The 17,257-nt window shown below is 40.7% G+C and overlaps 1 protein-coding gene across 1 annotated transcript in view; it reads right to left on the reverse strand.

Moving 5' to 3' along the window:
• Positions 1-16,825, reverse strand: part of NUDT14 (nudix hydrolase 14) — a 63,448-nt gene extending 46,623 nt beyond the window's left edge. The window contains exon 1 of the mRNA XM_087747023.1: positions 16,659-16,825. Coding sequence (XP_087603149.1) covers positions 16,659-16,739 — 81 coding nt within the window. The 5' untranslated portion in view covers positions 16,740-16,825. The remainder of the gene's footprint in view (positions 1-16,658) is intronic.
• Between the last annotated feature and the right edge of the window lie 432 nt (positions 16,826-17,257).

Genomic DNA, 17,257 nt, shown 5'->3' on the forward strand with positions numbered 1-17,257 from the left:
TGTTTTAATCTTTTCTGGTCCTCTGGCAGCTGCTTCTTTTGACCACCGTTACCGAGATAAATGGCCTGACTGAAATTTCAGACTAGTGATGTTTAATGACAGACAGGGGAAATAATTCTGCACCCGTCATAACATATCTAGATCAATTATGTCTGTAGTAGCTGTTTCAAGTTAGAGTGAGATTCAATATAAAGTACCCATTGCGAATCCGAGACCCTGCAATAGATGAGAACTCTCGCTTGATATTCTTGAACTCCTTCCTGTACTCGTCCTGTTGTGCTCGTTATCCAAAATATCCTTTGAACCCCTTTGGAAGAGGACTCTCCAAATGATACATCCTGGACAAACACTGCTTTGGTCCAAATCACATTCCCACAACTCGTGATTCCCTGACCACTTATTGGTATAGCACCCCAAAGAATTTGGGATTGCTGATGACAACCTTGTGTAGAATCTCTGACTCAGAGAGACATCCACCCCACTGACTTCGCCAGGATTTAAGGCTCTCACCTCATCTCTGCAGGCACAGCAGAGAGAGAAGCAAACACAAGTATAGCAAGTAGAAGGAGAAAATTAATCTTAAAATCATCAGACCCAAGGCAACCACTACGCCTACAAGCATAATTTCTTCTTTGCTACCCTAGGTCATGACCCTCATCCAGAAAAGGAAGGAAAGAAACTGTCCTTTCATCACCAATTTTGCTATGCCATTCAGGAAAACAACACTGACAACACCATAAAACCACAGTTTAAGTTGCCACTGGTATTCCAGCCAAATGCTAATCACCACCATCAATTGTCTAATATTTCTCATTACCTCTTTAGTCATTCTAACAAATTCCACTGCAACTTATACCAGGTCTGATTAAAATCTTCTCTGGTTGACAAAGAGCCAGCAGAAAAAAAAACTCTCTCTCTTCTACCACAGTACTGGACCACTCAATTTTTAGATAGATAATAAAGCTGCATTAAAAACTATGCAGTTGACAAATGATGTTCTAATTTCAGAAACAAAAACTACTGACTATGTCACCCGAAGCAGAACACTGATAAGAAAAAAACCTGTGTACAGACTGTTGTATCATTAAAATCGGATTAAAAAAAAAAAACAACAGAAAACAATGTCATGCATAACTTCAAACTTACTCGGTTTTGCAAATGCACCTGTAAAGCAATAGTGTGGATCATGTATGTATGACTTTAAAAAGGAATTAACAAATGTATTCATTTATTTATGACTTAAGAAGGACAAAATATTTCTGATGCAGAAGTCAAATCAATGCAGGAACAATATAGCTCAATGAACTGTACACCTTGTATCATACACCAGTCTGGTACATGCCAACGAAGAACCAGCATTAACAAGATTGACCAAGGTTAGCAAGCAGCACTTCGGAGATCCTAAGTTTCAACAAAGTTGGGAACAAAGCCAGGTGCAGCACCGCGGTGTCTCCATGGTGAAGTAAGAGCAGGGAAGGACACCTCCTACACACCAAGTCTCACAGGAACTCAACGTTACCGCTTACTGCAGGTGTTCTCACAGACGAGGTCCCAGGATTTTTAGCATGTCTCCTCAGCAGTACTGAATACTGTGAGCACATTAGAACTATTTATTACTGGTTTTGTTGGCTCCTTCAACAGAATATCAAGACACCTTAAGCTCTAAGACTTTATCCTAAGCATGCAACGGCATGAACCCAGCATATACAGAAGAACCTAAAATCTTAGACAAAGAATGAAGGTCACAAATTCACTCCACAGGTTCAGCAGGGCTGTTCTGAGAATGAAATAATTAACTTCCACAAGTACTACAGACAATTACACACCTTCCCTTGCAAGAGCAAGACACCCTTTTCTGACCAAAAAGTATACAAAACATAGCACTGCAGAAAGTTGTTTCTTTTCTCTTTCATCCTCTCCCCAAGGCACAACTGTTAGGTGTGGTTTGTCATCCCACTTAATGCGCTACTGGAAGGCATGCCACTGCTCTATCATAAGGGCTGCAGAAGAATGTACAGGCAGAGGGGAGGGAAGACACCATGCCAACTGGCATTCATCTGGGTTTTTTTGAGAAAGACTTCAAAAGCAAATATTCCAACAGTTTTTCTGTTTAGTGAAATAGTTTTCCTGACTAGCTTTTTTCAGCCCCTGGATGTGATTAAATCTCTACTCGTCCACCCCCCCCAACATAATTCTTACACTTAAACCTCGCCATTGATATTATTACTTTTACAAATTAATCTTTCCCTGTGGAGTGTACCATAACGCTGTAGGGAGGCTCGTACGTTCCCGTGAGTCTTGTAAGAGCTCTGCCAAGAGGTTTTAACTCCGAGACAGATCAAAGAGAAAGTAATGAGATAGAGAAACGGGGTTCTCCAGACTGACAGGTCAACCATCTCTCCTCAACACGAGAAAAGGATGGTTTACAGAAACATTCAGGGAGACAAAAAGGTTTCAAATTTGAGGGAACTATCCCATAAAGTACTACAGTAGTCATTTCTGTACTAATGATTACTGACTGGTTTCACTGAGTAGGAGGACAATAATCTCATGTTATTCCTTAACATATCTGAGTGGTACAAATCAGATGAGTTACAGATCAAATTTTAGGCCATACAAACTGCAGTGCTATGGAAATGTCACTCTAAAGAGCAACACAAGCCTTGCAGATAAAGTAAGCCAGAAACTGCCTACCTATGTCCAATATTTTAAAGTGTCAGAAATGTTACAATGCTGAAAGCAGAGTGCTAAGTGCAGACATACATATGAAATTCTAAGACAGATTTGCTAAGAGGCTTGATAGGCAACTTTTCTTCTGATCCTGCTCATTCAAAAGCTCAACAGGTATGTCTTAAAGCCAAAACAAAACTGAATGAAGCCAACAGTGATAGTTTATTTCAGCAGTTCAAGATAAAAATATATACAAGAGCTATATAGGTTCATATCCTAAATAAATCTTTAAATTATTTACAATGTTATACTCAATATACAAATTTATCTGTTTCCCCTATTTTTTTCCACATCTTGACTTCCAGCTCAGTTTGTCAGAACATGTAATTTCTGGTCAAAAAGCAGTGAACTGCTGCGACTCCAATCACCTTGCTTTCTCAGTAAAAAAAAAAAAAATCTGTTAGTCAAATTGCTTTAGACTTTGCCTAAACTAGGATTAAGTAGAAACAATGCAAGTGAAGACCTGGCCTCACCAATGAGAGGAACAAAAATACTATTGCATTCAGCAAGGTTGGCATTTCAAAAGTCTATAAAAATACATACTAAGGATCTTAGTGTCTGGCCTTTGATAGTCCAGACCCATTTATAGTCTAGAACCTTTTTATGCAGCAAAACAAAATGCTACACCCATTCCAAGTTCACAAATAACTACTGTAGCTAAAACATCAGCTAAAATGACAAATATAATTAAAATAATCCTTAAAATAATAACACCGAGTTATCAAATTCTACGTAGTTGATTGCATGGTCAATATTCCTACTCCTAATTTAAATGATCTTGTACCTCATAAAAATCTTACAGAATCACTTGAACAATGTCATGCTTTTTGATGATATATCTTTTCTAAGCATATCATGTGCAGAAAAACCACTAATTACAGTCATCACATATTAGACTCTTGGGAAAAAAAAAATTCTACATTAAGAATCAGATCTAGAGTCAGAATCATGCATAGATGTAGCTGTTTAACTCCAGAAAGAACTCACGAATTAAAACTGGAACTACAACATTGAAAATTTCTGAAATCTTAAGATGGATAGTGAATAATGCACAGTGTGCTTTATCAGCTTGCTGAGGAATTCTTCTAGTCTTTTAAAACAACTCTTTGTATTTGCTTACTAAATATGCACCTTGATCATACGCAGCATGACATATCAGAACAAGCATTTGGCTTAAAAGAATGAAGCCCAAAGTCTCAGTGGAAATGTTTTCTATGCACACTTTTTTTTTCACCCTTTTTTTTAATTAGACCTACTACATAACTCTAAAAAACACACTATTTACTGTCTGGGAGGACTGTGGAGGGAAAAGAAGGTGGGGAGAGGAAAGCGAGAGGACTACGTTCCAGAAGAAACACTCACGTAATAACTAGATCATACGCAAATGCACTTTGCACACGCTGAACACACAGAACATATCTTACACACTGCAACGCAAAGCAAAATAACTATTGCAGAAATACATAAGAATTTGAAGCACTAGGTAGTTAAACATACCAGAAGAAGGCATCCCTAAATACAAGGGAAAGAAAATTAAAAAGCACAGTAACCACCACCTACATTTTTACACTTGTGTACTTTTCCCTCTGTACATTAGGAAAAAAACTCTCTCGGAAAAAAAATAAAATCTTGCATACATGCACACACAGAGGGTCACAAAAGCTATGAAAGAGACACTTAACACAGGTTCCTGAGCAGATGACAAGCCATTAAACTTTCACCTTTAGGTAGTTATGATGATCTGATGTCTCTTTTATGATATCTCCCATTTTTTAATTAAAATCTACAATGTGTTTAACAAGCAATTCTTCCATCAATCTTTGATGTGTTTTACTGATAAAGCAATGACAGTTTTCAGTTCAGTCTCCTTAAAGTTCCAGAGAAACCATTTTCCACTCACTTGCTTTGAAAGCCATTAAAACAACTTGATGAAGAACAGCAGCAGGGGGCTAATAGAAGCCAAGGCTTAGTAACAATCTTTAGATTTTTCTCCTAAGACTTTCTCACAGACCTCCTCACAAAGATCCTCAGGGCTTTTCATCCTCTCCTTTCTCCCCACCCCCCCAAAAATCAGTTCAAAGTGACAGATGCAACTAGCTCCACGTTTTGCTACTTCCTTAATTTCACTTTTTACCTCTCAATTTTGATAGACTCAACTGAAGTCTGATTCCCATAGTGGCGGTCATCTCCTCATATTTTCCCACTTGGAAAAAATAATACACAGAAAGATTCAAGAAGTAACTTGGAAACATCTTCTAACCTGTCATCTATTCTGAGGGGAGCACTGGTACAGAGAAATGTACCTGTTGCTTAAAAGTCATATACAACTGGCCTTCAATTAATTGAATTAATTAGTGATTAACTGATTAGTGATTTATATACAGTTCTATGTTTTACTGCAGTATTTCTGAAACCTTCATAATGACAGTGACCCTGTAACAGTTGGGATATAAACTAAAGCCAACTGCAAATCATCTCCAACCACTCTTTAAAAATGGGAACTGCCTGTAACAAATGGTAAGGTCTTCGGTTATAGTTTCATGCAAATGTAGAAATCAAAGTTTTATGGAGAACAGAACTATTAGGATCGTACTTATGCTGATCAGAAGCAGTAAAGCATACTTTTTTATCTATGTTTTGCTGTGCTCACCACCATTTTATTTCTTTATTATTATGGCCACTTGAAGTACAACCTTTGTTGATCACTAATTTTGGGGAACGTCTGGAACTCCAGAGCTCTACAGACTCTTCAATTTCTGTATTCAAGCGATGCCACTGTGGTCAAAATACCACACATGGCATTTCTGCAACATGAACACCTACTTCCATGAAGCAGGGCCATGGGACATACCTATTCATCCCAGGTTATAGTTACAATCCCTTGTTCTTTTAAAAACGAGAGCTACAGTTACAGTACACATGGCTGGGAGCAAACAGGGACTAAAAGAGGCCAGATACATGTCTCATCTTGAGGACAGGGGCAGCACATACGAGAGATTTGAGGTCAGGAAAGACAGATGGTGGCCATTCCCATTACAGCTACGTCACCTCTTGTCCTTACGCCATTGAGCTTTATGTTTTCCAGTTGGTGACTCTCACAGTTTGTGTTTCTACTTTATTTTAGCGAGCTCATATTTGTAAAACAAACTGGCAGAACACATTGGGGAATAAACTTCTAGATGTCCAAGAACAAATCTTATAGATACTTTCTCAGAGCAGCGTCAACAATTGTACTTTCTGCATCTCTCCCTTCTGCTAAGGTAATACACTATTAAAATGTATTAAAATGTTAACGTGAGATCTGTTTTTTTAATGAGATTTTCTTTTAAAATTGAAAAAAAAAAAAACCACAGAAGAAATTAGAAGTCTGTGAACTGACATACAGTCCTATCGGTAAACACACAAAAAGTTTCTGTTGGCTTTCTGAGATAATTATATCATAAATATTGGAAAAGGATCCATCAAGAATATAAGCTAAAGAAGTTTGAGAAGTACAGAAACAATATCCTAAGGAACAGAACAGTTATGTATAATTTTCTACAAGCATACAATCACTTTACAGAATTGAAAAAAATGTAAGGCTGGAAGGACCTCACAAGATCACTCAGTACAACTCTTTTAACGGTGGCAGGATCAAACATATGTTATGTGAGTGCTATATAATACATGCCAGATATGGAATATGCGTCTGAGCATTATCCAGTCAGAGCCTCCATTCAGGCTGTTCCGTCATTCAAACTATTCTACCATTTGTGCAATTTTAGGTTTAAAATAAATACTTGCAATACTATATATGTAATAGCAGTCCAGATTGTTATGCTAGAAGTACATGACCTAGAGTTCATCACGAATGCTACTGCAGAGTAACCATTTAATTAAAATTACCATTTAAAATTACTTCGTTCTGTATTAGTTTTCAAGTATTAATGCTTACTTCTCCAGGAGGGTACACTTTTCCCCCCCCCCCTATTTTCTATTTTCAGAGAAAGAACATCTCTCACCTTTAGGAGTTTAGCCTCATTTCCCTATAATGTATTCATCACCGCTCAGCACATCTGTCCCAGCAAATCCCATTTCCTGTTCTATTCATGAGGCTCAGCAACCTGGAGCTTTAGTGATTGCCGCCACACTTTTCCCATGGCCTTCTCACCTCTCACCCCCCCCACGCACCCCGCTCCCATTGTTTATCATCTGTTCTCCCCTGCTGCAAACTGCTGTCAGATGTTCACTTATCCCTAATCTTACTCGCTGCCTTTGATATTCTTTCTAATCCAACAACCTGTCAACTGGGGCATCAGCCCATGTCCAGACCAGCTGCTCTGTCACAGGCCGTAAGATTCCCTCTCAGCTCCAAGAGGTATTTAAAGGATTTTGACACAGCAACCGCAACGTGAAACAAATAATTAATGCTGTTTTGATCAGTGATCAGGGCTTTAGTGTGACATGAGCTGACCACTAAGAAAAACTGAGCTTTACTTTGTTTAAACTTCAGTAAACTTTAGTGTTACTGTATTAATAAGATTTTGATCAATGTCTGAAGGGCGGTACCAAAAAACTAAGTTGTTTTAGTTAAAATTTATGAAGAAAAATTAATCTGAATGCAAGTCAAAGGGGCAATTAACTTTATATGCCTGCTGCGTAAAGCATGCTTATTTATGCAACATCAACTTGTGTAGAGTTTTCAAAGCACGGGAGCTGACCTTTTATGAGTTACAGCTGAAAATACAAATGTATATTAAATATGGCAGCAGTTGAGACAAAACTGTTACTTAAAACATGCTTGTATTTTCAGGAATACAACAAAGTATAGTTTCATCCCATATAGACCATCAAAACCAGACATTTTAAAGAATATTCCCACTTAGAGAAAATGTCTAATTTCCATAATATTCAGATTTGCTATAAACACTTAAAATGTTACAGTGTTCATCTGCTTTAAAACATACCAAATACACATAATGTCATAGCAGAAATTATGATTCAGATGACAGATTTTTTGTACTGGGAAAAAGAAGTTCCTGCTATTTAAGCAAACATATGTATTTTGATCCAAACTGAAAAACAAAAACAAGCATTCAGTTGTTGAAGAACATGAATACTATTTTATTTCTCAGATCTAACTTCAATTACTACAAAATAAATGGTACCAAACAAGTCAAAAGAGCCTACTTTATACGCTAGAGTAGTTGTATTTCACACACAAAAAATATAATAAAATCTCCGTGATGGATTTTATAACACAGTTCATTCACTTAGAACTAAACCACTTGCAGTCTTAGGGCTTGTCTATACCAGGACATCAAGAAAATGAATCTGAAATAAGTACCTTGATGAACTTGAATTCTGCTAGTTAAACTCCATTAAACCCCTGTGTGGACACAGTCATTCAGTTTAGTTTACTGCTCCCTTAGGGCATGCACTGGAAAGTTAACATGGATTAAGGTAGGGTATGAATTCAAAGTGCAATCGTACTTTGAAAATGGTTAAACGTAAACAGAACCAGACTCTTTGTTGTAGAATGAGACATGGAATTAATCAGGAAAGTCCTGTGTAGACAAGCCCTTGCAGATGAGGCTACTGGAGTGGTATTGTCAAAGCCAATGGTTTTCAACCTCTTCATCTCTCTTCATCTGCAGACCTGGAAACATCTTCCAGTGAAGCTGCAGACCTTGGTAGCACATTAAAATCTGCTGATAATTGATCTGCTTTTCTTAGTTGACTCACGTGGATGACCTACAAATAGTCTAATGGCCCTCAATGAGCTACGCATCAGAACTTGAAAAATACTGGTTTAAGCTAACTACAACTTAGGTACCTCCCCTGATTTGCAGTCTTAACTTCATAGCTATTGCACAGCAACCCAAGTAGTCTAGCTATTGATGACATTAAATGAGATTTTAATGTTCATTTATGCAAGTGTAGACACATTTCAGCCCTGTGCAAGGATGCTACAAAAGATGCTCGACAGAGCCTTATTCTATCCAATAAGTGACATTTGCTGTCATAAGTTTGTTAAATCGTAATATTACTGACCTAAAAATGTGAAGTTTTGTCACTGCCAACTACTTTTCATGTATTTACTTCAAAGAACCCTACATCCACTTGTCAAAGCATGCTGGATAAAGAAATTAAGACTAATACAACATAATATTCACTGAAACAAAAACAAGTACTAGTGTTCTTTTCAACTACTACTCTTACTAACTAACTCTTCTCATTTCCCCCTTTAGTAATTCATAAACGCCTCATTCAAAAATAACTTTTACAAACCTCCACAGTTGAATTCAAGGTATGTGGCAGAGCCAGAAGCAGATACACCTAGATTCCTTAATTTCTTTTCTTAAACCTGTGCTCTAATGGCAAAGAACACTGTTTCTCTTAAAGGAAATCATGTGCCCTTGGTATTTAACTCCCTAATGCTGTCATTGCAAAAACTTCACATTTCTTTCACCCATATGAAAGAATTATATTGCACTTCAACCAAAATTCCCAGGTAACACAGCAGCAGTGAGATCAGTCAGATCAAATATCTGTCTCATTCAGGATCCTACCTCTGACAGAAGCCAAGATGCCTAAGGAAGAATATATTGTTAAAATATTCTCAGCCTCCTGCAATTTGCAGCTCAGGGACTTCCTGAGCTAGAAGCGGTATGTTTGCATTTAAGATTAATACTATATACTGACAAAACAGACTTGACAAGCTGAAGAAAATGAGACAAATTTTGCAGTGAAAATGGCATCTCCTTTTATCGCAGTACTGCTTTGAAAAAATGAACTGCAAATAAACGTATTACTCGGTAGCATATTTCCTACTACTGGAGCCTTTTGAAGATTCAACAGACGACTTACTTGTTTGAACAGGTAACTTAAAAATCTGTTTACTCCCTCAACAGCATCATTTTTAACTGTCAAAATAGAAAAGAATGTTTTATGTTTATAAAAAAGCAGACGGAAGTTCGAGAGAATATTTCAGGCAGTTGGGCACATGCATGTTGCTGTTATCATATTAAAAAAAAAATCTGAATGTAAAATCAGATTGTTAATATTACTGTAACATTGCACTGCTTTGTTTTTTTCATCTTCAAAGTTTTCATGACATTAATGATACAGGCCTCACTTCTCTCTGCATGTATACGTAGAATCAGGGTTTTAATCTCCGTGACATCTCCAAGACAGTTAAATTGTAAGGCACAGAAACAGAGTGGTTGCACACGGTCACAAAAGAAAGCAGTAGCAAATCTAAGATTAGAAATAAGAAATTCCTTCTTCACTGACGAATTTTGCACTACTCCTGAAGTACATTTTCTACCCATTATAAAGTTCATGATGCGTTAAAATCTACAATAGCCTTGAAAATTACTTTAGAATGACTGTAAAACTCAAAGAGATGATAACTGAATTCCCTTAACACTGAATGAAACATCATGCATTAAAATGAAATTGAAGGGAGCATTTTTCACGTTTAACTTCAAAATTAATGATTCTAAACATTCAATCAATAGAGGAAATGTGATGCTCAGGCACTGGACTCCTCTGAAGCACGGAAGGAACGTGAAGCTCACAAAAGAGCAAATGGTTCCAATTTACCACTACTGACTGTATGGTTCAGTCGATATGCACAGAGTTTTTGAGGTTTAGCCCACATCATTGAAACAGATGCCCATTCACCATTCCACAGATTTGAAATACAAACTCACTTACATACATACTGGGAAAATTACTGACAGTTGATATTAGTCTAGTAGCAACTTCTAAAAGTTCCTCGGCAGAATGCACATATATGTTTATACAATGCAAGGAAACAGTGGCAAGAGCTCCCTTGCCAGAACAACCTTCAAAAACAAAACTATAGGAGTCTGGCCTAGATCCACAAAAGCTTTAATATGTGAGCTCTGGGCAAAAGTTTCTGTAACTGCTCAAGATATTATTCCCCCAGCTAGATGCCTCCCCCCAGCTGATGCTCTGCCTCCCCTTGAAGGATATGGTCCGCAGCACAGAGGTCACCAAAAAGAATATGCAAAGGCACTTCACTTAGCCCTATGTAAGGCCCTTAGCTCAGTAATTTAGCTTAAAGGGCTGATGGAGGTGGGTTTGAACTGGAACAGCAGAGTAAGAGCTGGAGTAAAACTACTTTACTTTCTGCTGATTCTCAGAGGGTAATAACTGCTAGCATGGGGACAACAACTGCATGCAGAAACTTCTTAAATTACTAGAGCAAGATTCACCAGAGCTCTGTCTGTGAAAGCCCTGTGTTAGGGTCCAAATCCAACACGCAGAAACACTGAAATCCCTGCTCAGGTGCTGATTAACAAGACTACGTTGAATCCAAACTCCCCTTTGGATACTTAATGCTGCCCAAAATCCTAACAACTCTGCTCAACTGTTACTACTCAGAGTCTACTTCATGACTTAGTCTCAGCAGAATTCTTAAACTTGGTATTTTTCTGTCTGTCTAATATATAGGCCAGTGCCTGGTTAACATACACAAAAGAGAGCTGAAGATTTACACACAAATGTGTTTCCCAGCAGTGAGCACACTCTCCTGTGATGTGGGAAGCAGTATTAATTGAAGCAAGATCTTGCAGCCTGACTCTACCACATCCCAGGGAAATGCCCTAGCCCTTGGGCATTGAGTTAATCTCTCATTAGCCATCCCTCTAGTCTCCTGAATAAATTATTTATGAAAAGCAGAAAAACTTCAATAGGAAAAAGTGAAAAGAGATTTACCATGGAGTTCTGGTAAAAAAGCTAATTCTTCAGGAGGTGATACATGTTTTTAGAAAAAAAAAGCCATTTCAGACAACAAATCAATTTGCACTTTGAGGGCAAGTACACATTAAAACTAGCCAGATGCTATCCTGTACGTGAGATAAATGAATACTCTTCTTTCAGTACCAAGCAGAACAAAAATATGTAAACAGGATTCCTACCGACAAAATGAAGAGGATATTCATCAGGCTATGTGAGGTACCTTGTCCATCTCTCACCCTCAGGCCACCCCACTTAAAATAACATGGCTTACTTGACTGAGGGCCCCAGCTTGAGGAACGGGTTGACAGCTGAAAAACCCAAGTAGAAAGTGAGGTCCATTCTGAGGAGCCGTTAGATGTCTATCTTGAAGAACATAGTTTTCAACTGTACCTTAATCCTCCACATTGGCCCTAACCAAATCTGCCTCCAGTTTGTTGAATTCCATGACTCCTCTACTGCACTTCTGTTTCTACCTTTGCACTATATAAAGACAGAACAATTATTTTAAAAAGTGGTTGGTACAGTGATTTGTCTGGAGAGCCAGGCTACTCCCTGTAACTTGGATGCCTAACACTAAGCAGCATGTTGCTTCTATCCACAAGGTTCAAAACCTAGAATTCTTTCAGAAGGGTGTACACTTAATTTTACACTTTATAAGAAACATACTTTTTTTTATATATACTCATTACTTTCATTTAAAACAATATGGGTGGGCAGAGGAAGACAAAGATGAAAGACCTCATACAAAAAGACCTCATGACCCTTTCTATTTAGAAGAGCAGATCCACCGTGGGCATAAATTGCTGTAACTTCAGGAACTCCTAAGAATCATGACAATCCTCACTACAGTTAAATAGCCAGAAACCTACATTTTTTTCTTGTGATCTTTTAGAAGAGTATTTCTATATGTAACCAAATGTAACTGGTCCAATCCAAAGGACAACTCAAGGTCTTGGAACAAGGGGAACTCAGGACTCGAGCACAAACCTAGAAAGACACTGCTGGAGTTTTGTCTAACGTGATAGTAACCCCCTGACTTGATTTTAAGTACATACAACTCTCTTTCTCTGTGTGTCCACAACTCCTTGTCTGAACATCCAGATACCCAAGGAAAATACTCAGCTGGCCAAAACACTAATCCAATCTTTGGGGCTACAATTTTGAATGTGTGAAGCGCCTCTGATGAACAGATACATGACCATCTGAGTCTCCGGCTTCACTCTTGATCAGGTGTGACCATGATCTTCTTCAGATGCGTAACCTGTGTGGGCTTACAACAGTATTTCCTCAGCATTTTGTTTCACACCCCTCCAGGATCCCCTTCTGATGTCTTGTGGATTTCTGGTGGTCTGCAAACCTGCTAGAGCAACTGTGGTTTACAACTCAGTAGGCTGTGGGTTGAATAGATAAAACCAGACTTGCAGGGTAAAATGTGATATAAATCACTTATATCTAAATTTATGTTTAACTGTTGAAAACTTAACTGGTTTAGCTACTAGTGATGGGATCAAAATTACCTCCACACAAGTAGTGTATTTTTACGTGAAATGTCTTAGAATCAATGTTGTAACATACATGTTCATGATGAAATGTCTACAAATCAACACTGTAACATAAGTGTTCATGAATGCTTAGAAATAATCTTAAAATCACATCTATGTAAAAATTCTTTCAATTTCCCGTTTGTACAGAAAAGCAGTAGTTGTAAAAAACCAAACTAATAAAATAAAAAACTCTCATTCTATATACATCCTTGCACAGAGAAGTTATGTTGAAATATCAATGCCTATATTAGGAATGTATCTATTTGAAAATAGATTTCAAAATCTCAGTCCTCAAGGCCTAAATTATTCTTAATCAGTATTATATAACACAAAAATATGCATCAATTAATCTTCTTCACATTACAGTGAATTATAGGGGACGTTATAGCTTCACAAAAAGTACCTGTAAGATCACCTCAAACCTTCCAGTTACAGCATGATGCCACATATTGCATAAAGTAAATATCCAAACTAGTTTTAGTTTGCATAGTGCAACAAATGCCATTATTGAAATTTTCCTTATTTAAATTGTTCTGTTATTCAGAAAGACTTTTTTATTAGATACGGATTAAGTTCAGCAAGCAGGTGCAGGGAATTCATGGATAGGGGAAACTAATTTTACTCTAAGATAAAGCACCAATTAGAAGAAGAAAAGTTTCTTTTCTTTTCCCAGCTAGTGAATAAAAAAAACATTGGACAAGGGGAAGATCTACTCAGCATAAAACCATTAAGATCAGGGGCTAGATTTCAGAAACCATTTTCAGTTTTAGATGAGTGGTGGACTTTTCAAAAATTCTTAAGCATATCGGGCACCTAACTCCCTTAGATTTAAGACACTTAACTGTTTAGGTATTTAATGGGGTTTTCAGCAGGCCTAAATGCCTTTGAAACAATTAGTCAAATGACTAAAAATATTTAGCATTTCCTCTGGTTAGTAAGTCAGTGTTTAGATGCAAAATGTGTTTTTAATAAACGTAGGGCCTGTCTCCCAGGTCAGGTGCAGACAGTTGTGCACTCTTTGAGCTTGTGCTCTCAGTAGGCCGGATCCAAGCCACCTTCTGTACAGACACCATATAAACTACATTTTGACATTCATTTTTAGACAGTGCTGTGGCCAAGAGAAACAATCAGAGTGGGATCCACCTGGCTAGAAAGTAGCTCCGTGGAAAGGGACCTGGGGGTCCTGGTGGACAGGAAGCTCAACATGAGTGAACAGTGTGCTGCTGCTGCCAAGAAGGCCAATAGGATGCTGGGCTGCATCAAAAAGGGCATCACCAGCAGAGATAAGGAAGTCTTTATCCCACTCTACTCGGTGCTTGTCAGGCCACACCTGGAATACTGTGTACAGTTCTGGCCCCCGTTATACAAAAAAGATGTGGACAGGCTGGAGGGGGTCCAGAGAAGAGCCATCAAGATGAGCAAGAGTCTGGGAAGCCTGCTGTATGAGGATAGGCTGAGAGAGCTGGGCTTGTTCAGCCTTGAGGAAAGGAGGCTTAGAGGTGATCTCATCACCATGTACCAGTACTTAAAGGGGAGCTACAAAGAAGAGGGAGACTCCCTTTTTACAAGGAGTCCTGTGGTGAGGACAAGGGGTAACGGGTACAAGTTACTCCCAGGGAGATTCCGATTGGACACGAGAGGTAAATTTTTCACAATGAGAACAGCCAATCATTGGAATAATCTCCCCAGGGAAGTGGTTGACTCCACTACGCTGAACACATTTAAGACTCAGCTGGACATGGTGCTGGGTTATCTCGTCTAGACTGTGCTAGAAAGGTTGGACCTCGAAGTCCTTCCAACCTGGTATTCTATGATTCTATGAATCTCTGCCCCCTACCAGCCCCCAAACACTCATCCCTAACCACCACATTACCACCTCCCCTCTGCCAGCATAAGCATTTGAATTGAATCGGAGACCTTGTTTAGGTTAAAACTAACTTCTTTGTTTGGCCACATTAGATTTTACCTGGACCAGATCCCTGATGCAGCTCACTATGTTGCTGCACAAACACTTGTACAAGGAAAGGAAGTGGCAAGACGTGCAGAAAGGACAGGTCTACTTCTTTTGGTGGCAGTGCTGGTCTCTGACAAATCACAGCATGTGACCAAACACACCCTTGTTTCTTCTTTACCATACTCATCACATTTAAGGCACTTGTATTCAATTAAATGTAATTTTGTAATATCGTTTTGTACATTTTAATTAAATCCCATTTTTCATGTAAATAGAGCATGACTCAGAAATGAAAATGAAATTAAGAAGTAAGACTTGTCACTTATAAACTAAGCCAGCAAAAATTCGGAACATGAAAGAATGTTCTTCTGTTTTTCTTCTGATACCGAAAAAAAAATAATTAATTCAGTGTAAAGCTTTCAGCTGTTCACAAATCAAAATGTTTTACTTATCCAAACCAATGGGAAGAGAGCTTTCTTTAGGAAAATCATGTACAAAATGTATTAAAAAAAGGTAAAAAAAATCAGTTCATCTGCTTTGCTGCAAACTATTTGAACTCTTCCTTTTCCTTTTCTGTATTTTGTCTCACTGTTGGACTTAAACACACCTCCTCCATATACATTCCCTCTTCTGCCTTTTCCACTGATGGGTTTAGAAGCAAAGGAAAGAAGCAATAAGAGAGCTAGTTTGCAGCATGCATTTCTAGGGCTGTCCAAATTCTTCTGCATTTCCACTTCCACCCATCTACCTGGGTAAAAGCTCACCCTGGACCAGCCAACGCGGCATCGTCAGCTAGAGAAACAACTGGTTTTGTGCATAACCACTGTTTTTTTTGCAGAAAACGTTCAAGGAACATTCAGCACTTTACGCTGTGAGAGGCGACTTTCCTTTCACGCCTTGCATTCCTGCCACTGTTGGAGGTACCAGTTCTCAGCGATCCTGTGAAAGGTGACCCATGTTGATACAAACACGAGGAGCAAAGGGATTTCCTTCCCCGCTTCCCACGTGCCGGCGCCGAGGCTGGCCTTGCAGAGCGGTGGCGTAACTTGTCAATCTAAGTAACAACCTGCTGTGCTGAGGGCTGGCAGGAACGGGCTCGATCTGCAAACTATCAGCACCAAAGCAAGGCCCTAATCAAGAAGTGCCTGGCTCAAAGGTGAACCGAAAAACCAGAACGGGGTTAAGGAGACAGCCCTAGACCTCGGTGAGGTACCGGGCACCCGGGGGCTTGGTGCGCCCATGGAGGAGCTGGAGTTGGTGCCACACCACCAGGCAGTGCCCTCCACAGACACCGGTCTTTCGGGCTACCTTCACTGTCTGCCTAGAGCCCCACCTTCCCCGCCGGCCAAGGAGGGCTGCGGCGGGCGGGCAGGGGCAGAGCAGCCGCCTGAGGGGCGGTTCTGGGCGGTGCGGGGCGGGCGGGCGCCATGAGGCTGAGGAACACGCTCCGCCGGCGACACCGCCAGTGTCCCAAAATGGCGGAGGCGGGAGGGTGACAGGACACCAGCGGGGCCCGCCGGCCGGCCGGCCCTTCTCCGGCCTCCCGCCCCTCCGCGCCGCGACGAGGCGGGAGAGGCCCCGCCGCCCGGCCGCGGCGGAGGGAAGGGGGCGGGGGGCCGGGCCGGGCCGGCCGTGAGAGAAGGGGCTGGGCGGGCGCCGAGGCTTCCAGCGCCACTCACCTGCCGGTAGCAGAGGCGGAAAGGCCGTAGGTAGAGGGAGGAGGTGCAGGGTTTGAACGCCAGGTCCTCGATGGCCTCCATCCCTGCCGGGGGCAGCGGCCGCCAGGAGGTGGAAGAGGAGGAGGAGGAGGAGGAAGGGGAAGGGGAGAGGCGTGCGCAGCCGCTGGCGGCTGGGCCGAGGGCGGCGGGCAGGGCCGGGCCCAGCCGGGCAGGGCCCACCCGGGCAGGGCGCGGCGCGGCGCGGCCGCGGTGCGCGGAGGGCCCGCGGCCGGGCGGGCGGCTGGCGGCTGCCGCGCAGGGCCGGGCCCCCGGCGCCGTACGGAGCCCGGCAGCTCCCGGCCCGCGGAGCCGTGACAGGACGGAGCTGCGGCGCCCTCCTGCCCCCTTCCCTCTGAGGAGAGCCGAAATGCTGGGTTTCAGCCCCCAAACGGGGACGCGGCAGCAGCACAGAGGGGCCTTGTCACCTTTACTCTGCAAAAACACCTAAGTGCTGAACTTTCCCACAGGTCATCCCGATGCTGGACGTACGTAAGGTTTCGCAGGATGAGAACCTTGCTGTTAAAAGCACAGTCCCTTATGTCTGCCTGCGTGGCGTTTTC

This window comes from Nipponia nippon, unplaced genomic scaffold (genome assembly GCF_047370975.1).
Source record: "Nipponia nippon isolate SJK-2023a ecotype South Korea unplaced genomic scaffold, ASM4737097v1 scaffold_11, whole genome shotgun sequence".
NCBI classification, from domain to species: Eukaryota; Metazoa; Chordata; class Aves; order Pelecaniformes; family Threskiornithidae; genus Nipponia; species Nipponia nippon.